The sequence below is a fragment of the Onychomys torridus genome, chromosome 7 (assembly GCF_903995425.1).
Source record: "Onychomys torridus chromosome 7, mOncTor1.1, whole genome shotgun sequence".
Taxonomy (NCBI): domain Eukaryota; kingdom Metazoa; phylum Chordata; class Mammalia; order Rodentia; family Cricetidae; genus Onychomys; species Onychomys torridus.
The window spans coordinates 49,002,548-49,024,076 of record NC_050449.1 but is presented as its reverse complement, the minus strand read 5'-3'; the positions used below and the strand labels follow the sequence as shown (position 1 = coordinate 49,024,076).

Below are 21,529 nucleotides of genomic sequence, written 5' to 3'. Positions count from 1 at the left end.
TAGTGATAACTTTTAAAACATATACATGAATAATTACCTAATTTTATAATTTGAAAGTACTTTTTGGTTTTTTTGAGACAGGGTTTCCCTGTAGAGCTTTGTGCCTTTCCTGGATCTCGCTCTGCAGACCAGGCTGGATTCGAACTCACAGAGATCCACCTGCCTCTGCCTCCAGAGTGCTGGGATTACAGGCGTGCGCCACCACCGCCCGGCCATGAAAATACTTTTAAATCATAAAAAGAAAACAAGAAACAAGGAAATCAGCCTATATGAGTGGACAAAGAAAATGTGGTACATATACACTACTTATTTTATTAGACCACCAAGAAAAATGAAATATTAAAAATTGCCCAAAATTTGATGGCTCTAAATAGTGCTATATTAAGTTAGGTCCAGACTCAGAATAACCAATTTTGAATAGTCTTCTTTTATTTGTGGGTCCTGACTTTATATGTGTATGTAAATGTGTAAAAGTCTTGAAATTAGAACACAGACTGTGAGAGGAAATACAGTTTTCATGTGTAGTGGAGTATGTGTCACATGAAAGAAGAACGGCAGGGCACTGACCTCAGGTGGAAGAGTACAAGCAGAAGCCAGGGGAAAGGAATCAGCAGAACAATACGTGTGGAATCACCATAATGAAGCACAGTACTTTGTATGCTCATTTTAAAAATAAAACAAAAAAAGAAAAGCAACAGTTTTATTTTGTCCTCAAATTTATGAAGATGTAGCCAGTATTGGCCATAACATGGGGTTGGGGCAGGGAGGTTACTTTATTGGAGTAAAAATTGTTTTGTTTTTTTTTCTGGAAGTCAGTTTGAATTTGGCAGTATATTTGAAAATCTTAAGAATTTTCATTTCTTTTTGCCAATTTCATCATAACCAGCAATTATGAAAGAAGCAAGCAGGTATTTGCTTCCCAGACTTCATTGTGTCTACATGCAGGCAGGTGATTGAGGCCTTAAGCCAGACTCTTACTCTGGAGTTAATGAAGTAAAGCAGTGGTATCCAAACTCTAGTCTTTAAGAGATGGAGGTTACTGTGTGTAAAGCCCAAAGTCACATTTAGGGTGAGGCATGTCATGCCTGATCACGTTTTGGATTTGTTTAGCTTGTTTAGGCCAGTTTGGTAATGTTTGATTTGGGCAGCAGACCTAGAAGCATTTCCCACATTCTATTATGTATCTAACAGCCTGTCCGTTTTTCTGTTTAAATCAGCTGGAGCTTTTCTCCAGCAGTTCACAACGAAAACTTCTTACTCACAAAAAGCATTATTTATTAAAAGTTGGACACAATAGTAAGGAGATTAGTTGAACTAAAATTTTATGCCCATAGGACAAAACACTGTTCAGTATTTTTAAAATTATGCAGCATTTTTCAGTTTGTCCTTTATCAGAAATGAATTCACAGGGGACTCAGAAAAGCATTGGGAGACTTCTGTACCTGACCCCAAAACCAATGATGCCACACAGATGCCCTGGGGTTCTGGTCCGTCTTAGGAAGGAAGCCTTTAGGTTCTTGGAGAAGGGAAAGCCCTCAATCTTCCACTTCTACTTCAACCAGAGAAAAATCTTGTTTTCTGTTTTGTGGTTTGTGCTCTTGAGTAAGATTCTGCTTCTCTTTTTAAAAATTCAAAGCTAGTATTATAGAGAATACTAAGTGTTACCGAGAACAGTAGGGAAAGAATGGCATTACAAAGAGTATCTCTTAACAGTGTTTTACTATCTCTTTATATGTCGCCTTTGCAAATATAATTGTTTTATAATTATAAACACCTAATTTTACCTTATGAAAAAAATACTTGCAATCTTATTCTTGTCAGCAAATAACTGTAATACATTATATAATGAGTCCTACTAATTATTAAGTAGTGCCCTAAGTACTTTATTATCTCATTTAATTCTTGTGACACTCACAGGAAGCTTAAATATTATCTTGTTTTTAAGCATGTGAAATAGATGATGAAATGCTAAATTAGAAACTTCCTAAAATCTTGAATGATAAACTGGGACTCTGCCCTAGAAGTAACTGGTTCCTGCAGCTCTGCTCTTCACTACTATACTCTACTGTAACCGACTTCCAGAAACTCATCAATTCTGTGCTCTTAACCACTGAGCCATCTCTCCAGCTTGCTGCACAATTTTTTTTAAGACATAAATTTCTGTTTAATAGGTGTGCAGTGGAGCTTGGCAATTTGCATTTCTCAAAGTTCTCAGGTAATGTTGGTGTTGCTGATTGACAGGTCACAGTTCAACAAATGTCCTAGAACAGTGGTTCTCAGCCTGTGGGTCATGAATCCTTTGAGGTTGAATGACCCTTTCATAGGGGTCACATATCAGATATTTACATTATGATTCATAACAGTAACAAAATTATAGTTATAAAATAGCAACAAAAGTAATTTATGGTTGGGGGTCCCCACAACATGAGGAAATGTGTTAAGGGTCACAGCATTAGGAAGGTTGAGAACCACTGCCCTAGAAGGTTGGTTATGAAGGACTAAGCAGAAAATTCAGTCAGACAAGCCAGAATAAATAAACATTGATCACACAGGCAGTTTTAGGCCCAAACTTAAAACACTCAGAAGAGTCCCTGTCCTCTGAGCAGATTGCTTTAAGTTTCTTTGAGCAGTTACTGTCATGGCTTTTCTTAAGATCTCCTAGAGACAAATCGTTGGCTAGTTTTTCTTTGGACTGTTTGGATCCTTGACCAGTTTGGACCCTGTAGGAAAGAAGTCTTCTTCTGCCCAGGACCAGATCCATGTTCATACCTCTTCAAACAGTGTAGAACTCTCTTCCTAGAAACCTGTAGGTCTCACCTCATGGGATTGAATACCTCCAGTCTCTCTACACTGTTTTTTCAGCTGCCTTGTCATAGACCAACTGACCTGGCAACAGGCAATTTGGCAGTCTTTTTGTCTGGGTGTTATTTAAAAAAACCAGGGTTCCTGGTTGATGTCTGATCTTAAGTGAAATTATCAGAAAGACTAGGAAATTCTATGTATTGTCTGCCCTGTAACTAATAGACATTGGTAAGAACTGTTAGGTACTAATGAGCACTGCACTTAAATAAAATAGCTGCCTTTTCTGTCTGGACCTAATGGGTTTTGGCTTGGGTTTGTAGAGCAACTTCCATCTCATGCCTGTTCCTTGTGTACCATTGCCTTTATGTATTTTAAATTGTTGGGAGAAGAGTTGCTCAGGTTTTACAAATGGTGTTTTCCTTCCTATTAGGTCTCTCTGCAATGCAATCAATGTTTACAACCTCACCTGCAATAACTGTTCAGAAAACTGCACTGATGTTCTGTTTAGTAACAAGATTACCTTCTTAATGGATCTCCTGATACACCAATTGATGGTATGTAATATTAGTGCCTTGAGTACGAAGCTGTGAAGGTTTGAGTAATAGTCCTGTGACCAAAACTAAGAATTCAGCTTATTTACTGTCCATATGGAAAGGTGGGGGCGGGGACTAGGAAGTGGAGATGGTTAAGAACTTACAATAAGAACTGACAGTGAAATCTCTTGAATTATTTGAACATTTTGTGTCACAGTCTCCTAAATTCTAATATTTAATGAGTAAGTGGTATGTAGCACTTGTGAAGAACAGTAATTTAGAGGTTAAACTTGGCTCTGGAATCAGGGGGACCCAATGCCAAACCTCCACAGCCACAGGAATGGGTATTATCAAGGGAAAATTGAGAGAGCTTCAGTGCCTCTCACCAGCATAGTCAAAAGGGCTAGTTCAAGGGGGTCTTCTCATGGCCATTTACACTTAAAAGAAAATTTAGGAAATGCCTTTGTCAGAAAGGGTAAACCTACTTATTATGTGAACAAGCAGCCAGTTGTCACCTTAAATTTTACATTCATTCACAGATGTTAGCGAGGTAAGCTCAGTATAATATCCAGAGGTTTAGGCCTGTCAATGCAGTCTTCAGAGCCCTGGGACCAGAAGTTTCCTGGTGAGGTTTCTGAGCCCCTGAGGTATTGGCACTGCAGGTTTACAACACAGGAGATTTCCCAGGACCAGCTTGCTTTTGCTCTCCTTGGCTCTAATTGCTCTCCTTCAGCTGCATACCTCTGCTCCCCTTCTTCCCTTCCTTCCTTTGCATTCTGCGGCCTTAATTTAGGCACAAGAGCATCTACTACATGAAATCTCAAATCTATTTTCCCAACCCCAGGTTTAAGAATGCTTTTTATGTGATCCCAGACATCACTTCTCATAGACCTGATTATACTGAATTATAATTATTTACTTATCTGTTTTCCCACTCGTCCTAAAATCCACAATGACAAGTAACTTATTACTATGTCTAATCCTACAGAGGTTAGTAGATTTGATATAACATTGAATGAATGTACAAATAAATAGATCAATCCCCTCTGATTACTGGCCACAAATTAAAACTCATATGGTGACTATGAAGCCTTATATACAGACATACCAGCAAGAATTAGAGAGAGCAACGTGGGAAAGCTTGCAAAGATACAGACTAGCATTGCCACACGATAACTCCAGCTATTTGCAGTGAGGCAATGTGTGTGAATCAAAGGCTAAATTGAATATGGTTTATTTACAAAACAAGTTACTAAAATATGGGTAAGACATTTTAGCAAAAAAAAAAATTCTTCAAGAATAACAAAAAGACATAATTTATATTGTCTCATTTAATTTTCAGAATATTCTTAAAAGGTCTTTATTACCTGTTCTACAAATAAATAAACTTGAGTCCCTGAGAATCTGACTTTAAGGATACATAGGTAAAAATAACAGATTCAAGAGTCAATTCTAGGTGTGAAATGTAAATTCGTGGACCACCAATATACTATAACTGACTGACAGTTTTCTCCAGCGTCAAGTGAGAACTCACTGTACAGGAGACTAAGGAGGGACAGCCACTAAATGTAACATGAGACTGAACAAAAAGAGAGATGAGTGGGGAAACTGGAGATTTAAATAAGTCTTATAAAACAGTTCATTTTATTGACTCAGTCCTAACTTCTTCCTTTCAGTAATTGTACTGTGCTTTTGTTGATAGCAGGGGACACTGGGTTAACTGGGTCTACTATTTTTATAATGGATTTGTTGATCTAAAATTATTTTAAAGTAAGAATGATGTACACTATAATTGTTTTGAAGAATTTATTTTGCCAATAATGGAAAAGGAAACATTGCTTTAAATGGAACAGGGAACTGAATAAAATGGCTTTCAAGTGTGAAAGAAGGAACAAAATATTTTACAGTAAAAAAATTACCTTAATTCTTTATGCTTTTTGAGGGGAAAAACTTTATTAACAAAAACATTATGAGACAGTGAAACAAAACTATGATCCCAGCCTTCTGGGAAGTCCCCGCATAGGGAGTAAGAGAGATGATGTCTTAGCTTGGGCAGCTATGAGAAGAATACTACAGATGTGTAGCTTCGATACAGTGGAGAATTTTTTACTCACGGTTCTAAAAGATGTCTACGGTCAAGGTACCAACATAGTCAGGCTCTTGTGCTCTTCTATGTTGCAGAAGCCTCATATGGCAGAGGAGCACTCCTTAGCTGCCTCCAAGGAGGGCACTGATCCCACTCCTAAGGGCTCTGCCCGTATAAACTAACGACCTCGCAAACAATTTACATGCATATATCAGCTTTGCAGATTAAAATTCATTTGAATTGGGGGAAATCACAAACTTTGATCTATCATAGAGAAGTGTTGAGATGACATCCTTTGCAGGGAGCTGTGGAACTATGGAGGAAGACATTCAGTAATTCTGCCTGGTCCATCACTAAGGGCACTTGAGCTGGCTCTTAGCTCCTCATAATAGCTGTCATTTATTTAGCGGCAGCTATCAGCCAAGGTCTGGTTATGTAGCTTGTCTCCCTCATGTTTGTAAGCCCCAGTTTCTTTGAATGGTCCCTTGTTGTGATCCCTCACTTTTATGTTTGCAGTAATAGATTCTGTCGCATCGTGTGTTTATTCTGCTCTGTTAGTTTTCCTCAGTTTGGATCCAGGGACATTTGTTTTGTCAAACACATTTTAGCCCTCCTTCCTTACACTGATTATTTCTGTTCCTTTTAGGCTTGTGGTCTTATAGTGGTCAGTTGTCCAGTGCTGTGACTGGTTTTGTAGCAATGAAGAAAGAAAGGTGTGAGTTAGGGATGGATGCTGGTGGTGACTTTTATGTTTCTGGTAATAATTTGTGAATTTGAGTGCATTTCTGTCTTTCTTGGTAAAGGGTTTCATGTACTTATAACTGAAATATGGACCACTAACTTGATCCCGTAAATAAGGGATAAAGAGTAGTCACCAGCACATTGTTCAGAAGTGATAGAAAAATGGAGAAAAGAAGCTAAATGTGACCCAGTAGAATTTATAAGACAATTATTGAGTACTTCTGCCTTCATGGTTCTTGATCAATCCAAATGCTTTAGAAGACATTTTTCTACCCTTCTGGCTGCTTGGGATTTGCTCTAGCACACTTACATTTCATTTCAGTCACCTCTTTAGTACTCTTCTGATGACAGAGGTACAGAACTCTACACAAGTCCTTATTCTAGAAACCTGCACTTGCGAAGAGAGGAAATGACAAGATCTCTGTAACCAGAGCCAGGCAGTCTATGAGACCTAGATGAGTGCCCAGCAGCTTGTTATCTGATGAATGGAAGAGCTATTGTGTCTTGGGGCATTTGAGAAGGTGGATTTGACTATGCCAGGAACATGAATGAAGTTTCTGAGGTTTTTAATTCTTCAAAAATATAAATTAACATCTGTAACACTATAAAAGTATATACTTCTTACAATGTGAATGCAAAGTTGTATTTTGAGGATATGCTCTATGGAAATTTATTTGCAAAAAACTAGTTCATAAGACAAGTTTCTCCTAATAATAGAAGCCAACACTGGTGTAGTGTCTTCAGTGAAGCATAAAAGGTTTAAAACACATTAAAATGAATTGCTTTCTTCATTCAGTAATTAAGCATCTTCTCTTGAATGTAGTTCACTCCAGAGCATGGAATTTTTATATGTTTCCTTAAGGAATCTAGACAAACACATTGGAAGGTAATAAAAAAGACCAGTGGAAAGAAGCAAGATGGCAGACTAGGAAGCCTGAGACTTCATTCCCCAACAGAGACACTGACTTAATGTATTGGCCAGTATACCTTTATGAGAATCCAGAAACCAGTTAGGAAATTAAAATACACCATACAGCCTGACCAAAGAGTCAGGCTGAAGCAAGTAAAAAGAGCTTTCACTTCACCCTGACTATAGTCTGTCAGGCCACCACAGTTCAGTGCCAGGGAAGAGCAGTTTGCCTTACTGCTTTTCCAGAACAGTTAGAGACAAGCAGACAGAACTGCTGGCAAGCTGATTTATGTCTTTCCGTACCTGAGTGCTTGGAAAGAACCAGCATGGCCTGATGGGAGTGGGTACTAAATCCAAACAGCAAGAGACAACTAGGACAACTCTCTGTAGCACCAAGGAATCCTGATGCTTTGGAGGCTGTGAGCAGAACACACTCAACTCTCAGCTCTTCTGGCAGGGGTTAGAAAGAAGAGTGGAGCCAGTAGTTCAGTGTTCCAGCTATCAGTGAACTCCCTGATGGAACACATTTGTCTTCTCTTGGGGTTCTCAATGGAAGCAAGCCTACTTTGGATGTTGTTGAGAAGCAGAGAGAGCAAGGAAACTTAGTACATTACAACCAGAGAATGTTCAGAGATTATAACATCCTGCTTTAAAAAGTATCTCCCTTCATCCTGTCAGGGTATCCACATGATTCAAAGGCCTTTATGTCCTCCCATAGATATTTCAGGGCTCACAATCTCTGTGTCAGTTTATTCTTGAGAGTTTTTCCAGTTGGAAGCTAGTTTGGAAGAGGAGGCAGTTTGTGAAGTTCACAAAGCTCATCAAAAGTTACAAAAATACACAAAGGAACAGAAGTATAGCCTAACAAAAGAACCAACTAAATCTATTAACAAGTAAGGAAACAGAAGTACATGGAGTAACAGACAAGAAAAACAAAAAACAAAAAACAGCTGTCATACAGATGCTTTAAAAACTCTAGGAGACATTGCATGGGGTAATGATAATAGCAACCCAGATAAAACATATTTAAAGGAACCAAGCAGATTTAGAAGTGAAGAATATAATAAATGCATGGATAATTTTAGTGTAGTGATTCCACAACAGATTCCAGGTCCATCAAGCAAAAAAAGAGCTACAAATTTAAATCAGGAGCTTAAATAACATTCCCTCAAAGAAGGTATATTAAAAGACAACAGGTATGTGAAAAGATTATCTAAATCACTAATACTCAATGAAATGCACATCAAAAACACAATGATGTATTACTTCATACTGTTAAGATGGCCATATTGCCTTTTTAAATAAAAAAAGAGCAGTTGCTGGTAAGGATATGGCTAAACTGGAAGCCCTATGCACCACTGGGAATGTAAGGTGATGCAACCACTGTGGAAAACAGTACAAATGTCCCTAATAAAATGAAGGGGAAAAAATGGAACTGCCATATCATCATAATTTTTGATCATTTATCCGAAAGAATTAAAATTGGGATCTTGAATAAATACTTACCATTTCATGTTCATTGCACATTCACGAAGCCAAGAGGTAGGAATAACCCACATGCCCATCAGTAGGTGAGTAAGTTTTAATAATATATAACAAAGAAAAGAACATTACTAAGCCTTAAAAAAGCTACAGCATGAATGAATCATAACATTATGGCTAGTTCTAAGTGAAATTAATACTTGTGGCCAAATACCTGATAAGCAGGGGAGGATTTATTTAGGCTTACAGGTTGAAGGGATGCAGTTTATTACAACAGGGAAGAAGGCATGGGGGCAGGAAGCGAGGAATGGACAGGAAGTGAGATCAGAGCCCACCCTGAAAGTTCTTTAACCTTTTAAAACTGTTCTACCAACTGATGGCCCCTTTTCAAACACAACTGCATATCCAGAATATTTCACATTCAAATCATAACACAGACAAACAAAATACAATACTACATGATTCCAGTTATATGAAGTATCAAAAAAATAATCAAACTCTTAGGGGAAAACAATGAGATGTGTTTAAATAGACAGAACATCAGTCATGAATGAGGAAAATTTCTAGATATGTTTCACAACCATGCATATATAAATTAACAGTATTGTAATAGATAAAGATTTGTAAGGGGACTAATTTGTTGTGCATTTTATGCCATTAGACAGAAAATTGATGGTGCTACTCAGTGCTGTAAACAGTTGACTGACAGGCATTTGTTGTTGAGTAGGTACAACAACAAAGAGGTACAACAGTCTGATGAGCAGGTTGATGTGGAGAAGGGGTCACAGAGCTATGACATGCAGAGTCATGAAATGAACACTAATCTCCTAAGTGCTTGTCCAAGACTAATCCTATGAAGTCAGTTGTGTCCTTACTTTATTAAGTACACAAATGAAACATCAAAATTTTGTGACTTTGATTTATATATTTAATATTGTCACTTGAGTAGGATATGGTAAAGAATCATTTTAATTAAAAGAGTTATAATTTTTGATGGTTCATTGTGGTTTTAAATATTTATTAGAAGTCTTATTTCTGATTCATAGTCACCTGTTCTTTTGAAATATTAAGAAAGTATGCTGATAAGTCATATGTATGCATTTTCTGGACCTGAGGGGGTTGTTAATTGAAAAGTGATGTGCAAACCTTAAATAACTGATATGATACTGTTGAACCAAAGAAGTTGTTGGGCTTTTCAGGTGACAGGAAAGCCCTGGATTCAAACAAAGGAAACATAAGTGCAGTCTTAGAACAGGGGATTGTTTTTCACTTAACCATGTGCAGCCCCATCCAGGTGCCTGTTGGATTTTCATTATAGCACAAGGCCTGGAGCTCTCTGGTCGCCACATTGTTTTCTTTATCCTGAACAACCAGAGCAAGGGTTCCATAGTTAATTACAGGGGAGCAGAAATATCAGAACTGAAGGGAACTGTATTCTTCCTGATGCCGGCTGCATCTTGTTCCCTTCTTTCTTTACCATGTGGCACTTGCTTGGATAGTCTCATATAGCTTGCCTTTTCCTTCATCAAAAATATAAGCCTGGTTTATGTTCACCAAGCTATGTGTCTTATTGAAGAGAATTACAGAAGTAGAAAGAACACTGTCACAGGGCAATGATGTCAAAAAGATAGATGGGAGATTGTGAGGTAAGAGGCTCACCAGAGTTCCATAACCTGTTACTAGTGTAATTGGGATACAAATTCATCTTTAACATGCCAAAGGAAAAAAATTATCATCCTTAATTCATATATCTGCAAAGATATGCTTAGGAAATAAATGCAAGAGCTGGTAAGAAGGCACTGTAGGTAAAGGTTCTTGGTGTGAAACCTGATCCCTGAATTCAATCCCTGGAGCCTATATAATGAAAGAAGGGAACCTCCACATGCATGCTGTGGTGTGTGCGACCTACCCAATACACATACATACACACGCAAATACATACACACACACATGATGTTATAACTTTCAAAGTGAATGTAAAGTGAAATTTTATGAATTTATACGCTATATTTATGTGTATTTGATACTTTCATATTTAAAAATCCATCACAAGATTCATTGCCAGCAAACTTGTACTAGGCTTGTGTTGTAGCTCACTGGTAGTGAGGCCCCAGATTCAATCACCACAGCACATACACACACAAAAAACTAGACAAGAAAGTGCTTCAGAAAAGAAGGAAGATCAATAAAAAATGGAAATTCTGTGTACTTAAATTTTTAAAAACATAACTTAAAGCAAAAATTTCAACATTGTCTTATAGGGTTGTATAACACTTGTCATTTGTGCTGCATGTGATAGTGTGCATATCATCCTACATAGCATAAATATTCAGGAACCAAAAGTAAACCTATGAAGTTACAATCTTTCTACATTTTATTTCTATGTGTATGGATGCTTTGCCGGAATGTGTGTCTGTGTGCAGCATACATGAGTGCCTGCAGAGGCCAACAGAGGGCATTGAATCCCCTGGGACTGAAGTTACAGATGGTGTGGGCCACTATGTGGCTTCTGGGAATTGAACCCAGGCCCTCTAGAAGAGCAGCTAGTGTTTAACATCTCTCCAGACCATTTTTCTACATTTTACACAAAGTTGCACAGTATCAATTTAGAATGTAAAGTGGAAGTTAAGATTATAATGGTAATACCTTTAGAGCAACCACAAGCAAAATAACTCAGAACTCAATAGATAAACTGAAATTGGCTTATACCCAAAAACACCCAAAACTTAATAGAAAGAACTAGAGAGCTGGGCAGTGGTGGTGCATGCCTTTAATCCCAGCACTTGGGAGGCAGAGCCAGGTGGATCTCTGTGAGTTCGAGGCCAGCCTGGGCTACCAAGTGAGTTCCAGGAAAAGGCGCAAAGCTACACAGAGAAACTCTGTCTCAAAAAAACAAAAAGACAAAAAACAAAAGAACTAGAGAATAAAACAGGAGAAAAGCAAGACAGTAATGAAACAATGGTCCTAATGGTAACAATAACCATACTAAGAATGTTTACCCTTGTTAGGATGCAAAAACCAATGAAACAGATAAAAAGAAGGACCCAGCTATTATCTACATGAGATGTATTTGAAATATAAAGAAATATAATTTAGAGCTGTGCATGGTGATGCATGCCTTTAATCCTAGCACTCAGGAGGCAAAGGCAGGTGGATCTCTATGAATTTGAGGCCAGCCATAGGCCAGTCTGATCAAGGCAGTTCTTCATTTGAGGTTCCCTCTTCTCAGGTGATTCTAGGCTATGTCAAGTTGATGATAAAAACTAACTGGAACACAGTCAGAGAAACAGGCAGTCCCAGTACCCAGATGGGAAGGAAATAGGTAATGTTGGGGTATCTTCTGGTAGGATGTTGCTGGTCTTGCTGTACGGAGCAAACTACAGCTGAACGTAAGAGGCTGTCACTGGTGTCAGGATAGTTCAGTTGACCCCTAGCTAGCATAGCTGGGATTAGAAGGCTTGGTAGCCACTATCCAGAAGGAAAAACTAGGAAAGAAAGCTGAAATAAAAACCAAGAATTTAAGAAAGTTAAGAGTTATACAGAGGTCCACACGTATACGTGTTTAGGAAGTGCAGTGGTGAGTAAACATAGAAGTCTAAGAGGAAGACCAGGAGAATAAACAGTGAAGACAGGTCTGAGTAAGTCAGATGGGATGGATAAGAGAGTAATACAAGTGAGTCTGGTGTGGAGGCTGAGTGGAAATGAGAAGAGTGAATATAGGCAGCACTGCCCAGGCCTTCCCTAGCACCTGTAATAATGCAGCTTCTGCCCACCCTCCTGATTCTTCCAGCCCAGCATCATGGTGTTTGTGTGGAGATGTAGCAGGGCACAAAGCAATCGACCTTGTTTTTCTAGTAAATGAAAGATAAATAGTAAGACCAGACATTCAAGTGGTCATGCACACAGCTAAGTTCCTGTTTCTCTGCCTTCCTGACCCTCTTGGGGTTTGATGAGATGTGAGAATGGGCTAACTGCATCCTTTATGGTCAGCCTCTACTCGAGTCCAACGCATTCTCACCTGTGAAAGCAGCACTTTTAGAGGGAAAATCAGAAACATTGGGTCTCATTAGCACCTCTGACTTCAGTGATTCAGAGTCTTAACCACAGCTGTGCTCTAGCATTCCTGCTCCTTGAAAGACAACTTGCTTTCTCTTAAACCTTGGTAGTAAAGTTTAACAGATCCCTGTATTTAAAACAAAAAATAAAGCATGCTTTAAGTTTGGAAGATTCTTAAAAATGTCACTTACCTAGCTACCTCCTAGCAATCCCATTCCTAGCTATTTATTTAAGGAATGCTAAAACATTTCTCCACAAAGAGTGATCTTAGCAGTCTTAGCCATAAATAGCTAAATATGCTAAACAATATACATATCTATCAACAAGTAAATTTATAAACAGATTAGGATATATCTGTGCACTTAGCAATAAAAAGAAATGAAGTATTGATATACACAAACACATGGATGAATTATTATGAATTACTGAAAACATTGAGTTTAGAAAGCCAGATCCAAAGGCCAACCTGCTGGAGACCCATTCTAGATCTAGAACAATTTCATTACCTGCAAACTCACCCTTTGAAGTCTATGTCACCTTTTCTTCCTGGTACTTGGCAATCACTGATCTGTTCTGTGTCTTACAGATACACATTTTCATAAATGAAGAAATGGTAACCACACAGACTCTCCCCTTTTCCAGGATTCATCAGTAGGGGTCAAGTTAGATACTAGTGAAGGTTACATCATGTCCTTGGTGGCAAATGCAGTCTCTGTCTTGTGAAGACAACTTAAGAAGAAATGATATGCTGTACCTGTGCACTAATGTGGATTCCTATCTTAACCAACAATAACAAGGCACCTTCACCACTATCAGTAAAGGCCAGTGAAAAACCTGGGCTTTCACCCTCATCTGACAGTAGTGAGATGGCATTTCTTGCCCCACCCCAGCATACCAGAAAGATACTTTCTAAAATACAAGATTTAAAGAGGACCCATAACCGTAAAACATAATATAACCCAAATTTCCAAGGTACAATGAAAATAAAATCATTCAATATACCAAGAACTAGAAAAATCTCAACCAATGAAGATAATTGGTAGATGCTACAGTTTTCACACAAAGATTTCAAGTCTGCCACCGTAAAAAATACTTCATGAAACTGCTAATATATGTACAAGCAAATAAAAATAAAAAATTAGCAAAGAAATACAAAATGGAGAAGAATTAAAAGGAAACACAGCTGAAACTAACAGTGAACAAAAATTTTTAAAGTCAGTATATAGGCTTAACAACAGAATGTAGAGAATGAAAATATGGATTTGAAAACAGAACGATCTAATATTGTTCAATTTGAAGAGCAGAGAAAATATACCTTAGATAAATGAATCATGTCTCAGGGACTTATAGGGCTGTAACAAAAGATCTAACATTTGTGTTATCAGACACAGAGAGGAGAAAAAAGAAAAGACTGAAAAACACACTTCAATAAAAACAGAGACTGTCCCAAATTACCAAAAGATACAAATGTAGATTCCATAAACTGAGAAAAACATACCTAGAGTGAACATAGAATAAAGTGATGAATATAAACCCTCACATCAGTAATTATATTAAATGTGAATGCTCTGACTTTTTGTCCTAAAATTAGAGCAACTAAAATACCCTTTAATGGGAAATGATTAAGGTTTGGTACATCCATTGTATGTATATACTATTCAGCAAACACTAGGGAGCTACTCATAGGCTCAGCCTCTTGGCATCTTGTTGAATCAAAAGGCCAATCTCAAAAGGTCACATAATGATTATTCTATTTACATAACACTATCAAATAGAACAAAATTTTATATAAACATGAAAATAGGTTAGTTGCTAGGTGAAAGTGGAAAAAAGCATATGTTACTCATTGTAAAGTGGTATGTTTATGATGCTGAGATAATTCTATATTTCATTGTGGTCATAGCTATACCAATTCTTAGATTTTATATTGTACTATATAAACTAACTATCAGGGAGAAGCAAGGTGAAATGTAGCTCCAGAGTAGAGAATTTACATACATTTATGAGGCCCATAGCAATGCAATATAAAGTAAAGAATAAAGAGGTAAATTCATGCAGGCTAAGCCAACTAGAACTCATCTGTCTCCTTGCTTCCTAACACACTGTTCTTTCAGTCACTTGCCTTGCTATTCTTCATTGTTTTAGGAGTTGAGTTGTCTTGAGGCCTGATAGGATATGCTAGCATCGAGGCCAGCATTCTAAATAGCATACATGTATGTTTTCCTCATTGTACCTCATTTCTCTCCTCACCCTTCGGTTACTTCAAATTAAGTTTAATGTTGTGCAGCTTTTACTATGACATTAGCCTTTCGCCATTTATTAGGCTGTTGTAGGTAGTCCTTTAGATGTCAGCTAGGAATTAAGTTATTTGATTCTTAAAAATTGATCATGAGAGATGGTTCCTGAGAAGTACTTCATACGCTTTGAAAAGTAATATAACTAAAATTCTGAATTCAAAACTACCTAGGTTCAAATTTCAGTTCCATGATTAGCTAACTTTTAAGTCTTAAATTACTTCTCCTTTCTAAAACATTTAATATGACAATAGATGATAGTACTAGCTAGATTGTTGTTCTTAAAAGACTTTTATTAAGCACTGGTAATCTACAAGAAAGTCTATTCTAGGAACTAAGTGGTGAGCCATGATGGAAATGCATTTGTCCTAATCTTCATAGAGCTTATATTATCCAAGTAAGAAAAATGACCATGCAATTAAGCTTATGTGATACATGCTCTAGAGGAGGAATATAAGATCCTAGAAGAGCACAGAGTCTGAGCCAATCAGGAGTATCACAAAGGCTTCTCTGAAGAAGCGCTGTTCAAAATGAATCGTGAAGGAAGAGTGTTAGTGGGACAAAACTGTAGAGGTGGAAGCTGATGGGGCAGTGGGACAGCTGCTATACATCAGACAGTTCAGTGTATCAAACTCATGCTCAATACGCATGCACAAGACATGAATAAGGAGTCAGGTGAGGCAAGTCAGAGTCCAGTGTGCTCTACTTCCCACATATCCCACTTGCCTCAAATAGAGCACACTGGACTCTGTAGACTAAGTTAAGGATTTTGGACTTTCATCCTAGATATTATAGTAAGATGCTACTGAAAATGTTGTGACATCACTTACTTGTACTGACGTGAATTAGAAGGTTCAAAGAGACCCACTAGAAGATTATTCCAGTAGTCTGAGAGAGGGGAATGGTCGCTGTGTCTATGAGAGTGGGTAGTGTGTGCAAAAGAAGGGGCCAAAATACCTAGCTTCCCACCATGATTAAAATCAGCACTACTAACTCAAATCTGTAGTTTTAGTAATAGGTGAATTTGTTTAAGTAGACTGATGTATTGGAAATTGCTCCTACTTAGGATGATATTAACAGTTGATATTAATTAGGAACCACTCATCATTTTAAGTAATGGTGTTTGTTTTGACTTACTAAACAAATATTATTAAGAGAAAATTTTTAGGATGTGTACTTGATAAAAATTTTTAATTGGATATGTAGGAATAGAGGGATGGGGCTCAGGTTTCTGGATTTTTGCACTTGGAAAAATAGTAGTGCTGTTTTTGAAGAGCTATGGGCAATGAAGAGCTTCAGAGAGAGGGAGAATTAGTCTTCCTCAGAGATGTGCCCCAAGTTTGTTACCTAGTACTGAGTGGTCAGCCCTACAAACATACACATACAAGCAACACTTATAGACTCAGCAGGTTATATTTATATTTTTATTCATTTACTAGATAAAGATGTATAATGATAATTAAAGGAAATAGGACATGAATTTGCGAGAAGGCAATGAAAAGGATTGAAGGGAGGAGGGGGAAGCAGAAAGTATATAACTATATTGCAATTAAAAATAAAATAAATTAGTTAAGTAAACTTGGAACAATGGAAACAAACCTGGTTGTTGCCTTTTGTACTTAAAAATTGTTTCTGTTTACAAGATCTTCAATGACTGAGCAGAAAGGCTATTATTGGCTATAAAATGCTAAATAATTGACTTAGGAATTTCTTGTTTACATTCTAGGAAACCAGGTGTTTTATAGTCACAGATATTCACCATGTATGGTGACACACAAATACTACTCTCTTTTATACTGCAACCATATTTTATTAGCCCCAGTACCTCCTGTTTTACAAAATGGCATTCGCAAATTATAAAACATTGGAAGGTTGTATATCTAAAAAAAATAGTAAACTTTGTTTTGGCCAAATATACTCCAGTGTGGTTTTGGTAGCTGTATGGATTCAGAACCTTAGGGCTTAATGCTTGTATTTATAGGTATCCAGTTAGAGAGGCATAGAAGGCAGGCATAGAAAATATATATACAAGTGAGATGGGTAAAAAAAAAAAAAAAAAAAAAAAAACCTTAGCAAAGGAAACCAAGATACCTTAACAGTCACAGTAGACTGGTATTTTTTTTTAATTAAAAAAATTTTATTCATTTTACATACCAACCACAGATTTCTCTCTCATCACTCCTCCTGCTCCTACCCCCCCCCCCCACCCCACCCCCGCCACCCCAGCCCCCATCCTCTCCTCCAAAAGGGTAAGTCCTTCAATGGGGGGACAGCAAAGCCTGGTACATTCAGTTGATGCAAGACCAACCTCCCCTTCCCCCTCCCCCCTCCCTGCATCAAGGATGAACAAAGGTATCTGACCATAGATAATGGGATCCAAAAAGCCATCTCATGCACAGGCAGGGATAGATCCTGATCCCACTGCCAGGGGCCCCTCAAACAGACCCAGCTACACAACTGTCTCCCGTATGCAGAGGAGGGTCTAGTCTGGTCCCGTGCAGGTTCCCCAACTGTCAGTCTAAAATTTGTGAGTTCCTATGGCCTGGTTCAGTTGTCTCTGTAGATTTCCCCGTCATGATCTTGACCCGCCTTGTGCATAGAATCCCTCTTCCCTCTCTTCGACTAGGCTCCTGGATCTCTGCATCTGCTTCTATGAGTGTACTGGATGCAGGCTCTATGATGACAGTTAGGGTATTCATCAATCTGATAATTGGGGTAGGCCAGTTCAGGCACCCTCTCCACTGCTTCTAGCAGTCTAATCTGGGGACATCCTTGTGGATTCCTGGGAATTTCCCTAGCCGGTTTCTCCCTTACCCCATAATGTCTCCCTCTATCAAGATATCTCTTTCATAACTCTCCCACTCCTCCCTTCCCCCAGATCAACCATCCTGTTCCCTCATGTTCTCATCCCTTATCCCCTCCCTTCTAGTGCCCTCTTCATCTCCAGTTTATTCATGGAGAGCTCATCTGTTTCCCCTTCCCAAGGTGATCCATGCATCGATCTTAGGGTCTTCCTTGTTTCCTAGCTTCTCTGGAGCTATGGGTTGTAGCTGATTATCCTTTGCTTTACATCTAGTATCCATTTATGAGTTAATACATACCATGTTTGTCTTTCTGAGTCTGGGTTACCTTACCAATTGCCTGCAAATTTCATGGTGTCATTTTTTTTTAAGGCTGAGTAATACTCCGTTGTATGTATGTACCACATTTTCTTAATCCATTCTTCGGTGGAGGGGCATATAGATTGTTTCCAGGTTCTGGCTATTACAAATAATGCTGCTATGAATAAAATTGAGCATATGTCCTTGTGATATGATTGAGCATCCCTTGGGTATATGCCCAAGAGTGGTATCCTTTTGTTCTGAGGTATATTGATTCCCCATTTTCTGAGAAGTCACCATACTGATTTCCAAAGTGGATGTACAAGTTTGTACTCACTCCCAACAGTGGGGAAGTATTCCCCTTGCTCCACATCCTCTCCAACATAAGCTGTTATCAGTGTTTTTGATCTTAGCCATTCTGACAGGTGTGAGATGGTATCTCAGAGTCGTTTTGATTTGCATTTCCCTGATGACTAAGGATGTTGAGCAATTCCTTAAATGTCTTCCGTCATCCATTGAGAATTATCTGTTCAGATCTGTAGCCCATTTTTTAATTGGATTGTTTGATATTTTACTGTTTTGTTTCTTGAGTTCTTTATATATTTTGGAGATCAGTCCTCTATCAGATGTGGGGTTGGTGAAGATCTTTTCCCATTCTGTAGGCTGTCATTTTGTCTTATTTACCATGTCCTTTGCCTTACAGAAGCTTTTCAGTTTCTGGAGGTCTCATTTATTAATTGTTGCTTTCAGTGTCTGTGCTACAGGTGTTATATTTAGGAAGTGGTCTCCTGTGGAAATGCATTCTAGGCTACTTCCTACTTTCTCTTCTGTCAAGTTCACTGTAGCTGGATTTATGTTGAGGTCTTTGATCCACTTGGATTTGAGTTTTGTGCATGGTGAGGGATTAGAGATTTGTGCATGGTGATAGATATGGATCTATTTGCAGCCTTTTACACACTGACATCCAGTTATGTTAGCACCATTTGTTGAAAATGCTTTCTTTTTCCATTGTACAGTTTTGGCTTCTTTGTCAAAAATCAGGTGTTCATAAATGTGTGGGTTAATGTCAGATTCCATTGGTCCACATGCCAGTTTTTATGCCAATACCAAGCTGTTTTTATTATTATAGCATAGACTGGTATTTAAGTTGAATCAGTGTGTCCAGAGTGTATTATGACTTCTGGGGTAGAGGTTGGACAAAAAGCTCATGTTCTGTGAGATAGTTAAATAGTATTGAGAATAAGACGTCATCCACTGGAGAATAGGATGATGAATGGATTACACACTCTTATGTAAGAAACATGGCGAGACTGGGGCAATGTTAAGGAGACATTGAACTCTGACTAGTTCTCAATGGAAACCTTGTTCTGATTATCACAAATGAGGGGAGAGACCAATGATATCTAGGCCATAGGGCATTGTCTTCTACATCATAGAGCACTAGGTCTGTCTAGTTGGCGGTCTCCAGTGAGTAGCTGGTGAGCACTCTGAGGCTGGACTAGCAGACTGATGGGAACAAATCTGTTATTTGGGAGGAGAAGCTACAGAAACTGCATGGCTCTCTGAGACTTCCTTGGTTCTTCTTAAGGTAGGGTTTAAGAATCCACACTAGCACTTATCATAGTACTGATTAGTTTCTGGATCCTTGGGAAAGTATCTCCTTTGGACCTTGGTTTCCTGAAAATATAATTGAGAAGTTTTTATTTTATGGTTTTTTTTCTATACCTGAAATTTTGTGAAATTCCAACAGATTTTAAGATCAAATAGCATTGAGAGGAAGAGGATAGTTTGCAATAAGAATATGATAAACAGCCGGGTGTTATTGGCGAATGCCTTTAATCCCAGCACTTGGGAGGCAGAGGCAGGCAGATTTCTGTGAGTTCGAGGCCAGCCTGGTCTACTGAGCGAGATCCAGGAAAGGCACAAAGCTACACAGAGAAACCCTGTCTCAAAAAACCAAAAAAGAAAAAAAAAAAAAAAGAATATGATAAACACTTTTAAGGAGCTGGATATAAAATCAGCAGACAATAAATAGTTCCTATCTGACAGCAATAAACATGCTCAGAACAAAATCAGGAAAACAACCTATGCACAGTAGCTCTAAAAAAACTTTGTACTCAACCTAACCAAGGAAGTCAAAGACCTATACTATGAATACTTTAAAATGCTGAAGAAATTGAAGATGAAAGTAGATGGAAAGACTTCCCATACTCTTGAGTCAGCAAAATTAATATTGTGAAATGGCTGTATTAACAAAAAGCCATCTATAAATCCAGAGTAACCCTCCATCAGAATTCCAATAACTTTCTTCCAGAAATAGAAAAAAAATCCTGAAATTCATATGAAAGCACAGAAGACCCCAAAACAGCTAAGCAATCCTGAGCAAAAAGAACAATGCTGGAGGTATCCCCTGCTTGATTTCAAGGTTTTCTACAGAGCTGTAGTAACCAAAAGAAATGGTACTGGCATAAAAACAGACACAGTAGGACAGGGAATCAAAAGGAAAGAGTGCTTGCCATCCAGCCCAGTGACTTCAATCTGTCCTAGAATCCAAATGAAAAGCCAGATGTTGTGAGCCTCTGTAATCTCTGTACTTCTACCAAGAGATAGGAGTAAGAGATAAGAGAATCAGCTGGAAGCTACTCTGAGATACACTGGCCATTGCCAAAAGAAGGGACTCTGCCACAAAAAAGGTAGAAGTGAGAACCAACTCCTGAAAGTTGTCTTCTGATCTCTACACACGTGCCAGGGCATACACACTCCTACATTCACACATGCACATTCATAGACAATAAATAAAAACTGTTTTAATTTTTAAAAGCCACATAAATCAATGGAATAAAAAACAAGTTATAAACCCATACTGCTACAACCACCTATTACATTGGACAAAGCCTCTTCTACAGGATAGTAGGAGAACGGAATGTCTACATTGAGAGGGATTGAACTAGAGCTCTGTCTCTTCTTCTGCACAAGAATTAGTTGAGAATTGACCAAAAACTTCAAATGTAAGACCTGAAACTCTGAAACTATTAGGGAAACACTAAAAGAGGAATAGGAAAGGACTTCCTGCAAGGGATTCCAAAGGCTCAGATGTAAAACCCCAAATTGACAAGTGGGATTACATGAAATATAAAAGTTTCTACACAGTTCAGGAAACAGTCTGTACAAAGATTTAAATAAATTAAAAAAAAAGACCCTACAGAAAGGGAGAAAATATGTCAGCTCTACTTCTGATATATAAAGAATCCCCCCCCAAAAAAATCCAATCAATAAATGAGCTAATAAAACAGATAGCTCTCAAAAGATGACATACAAATGGCAATAAACATGAAAAAATGTTTAATAGTCTTAGCCAAGAGGGAAACTCAATTTAAAGCTGCTCTGAGATTGCATTCGGAATGCCTGTCATTATGAAAACAAATGACAGGTACGTTCAAAGATGAGATGGGCTGTGTACGCTGTTAGTCGGAATGTAAAGTTACTCAGCCATTGTGCAGATCAGAATAAAAACTGGAAATAGA

General features: G+C 38.1%; 1 protein-coding gene across 3 annotated transcripts in view; it reads left to right on the top strand.

The window, feature by feature from the left end:
- Positions 1 to 21,529, top strand: part of Scaper (S-phase cyclin A associated protein in the ER) — a 366,940-nt gene that overhangs the window by 273,523 nt on the left and 71,888 nt on the right. For all 3 annotated transcript variants that reach the window (XM_036192654.1, XM_036192655.1, XM_036192653.1), the window contains exon 25: positions 3,233 to 3,356. In XM_036192654.1, the coding sequence (XP_036048547.1) occupies positions 3,233 to 3,356 (124 nt within the window). The remainder of the gene's footprint in view (positions 1 to 3,232; positions 3,357 to 21,529) is intronic.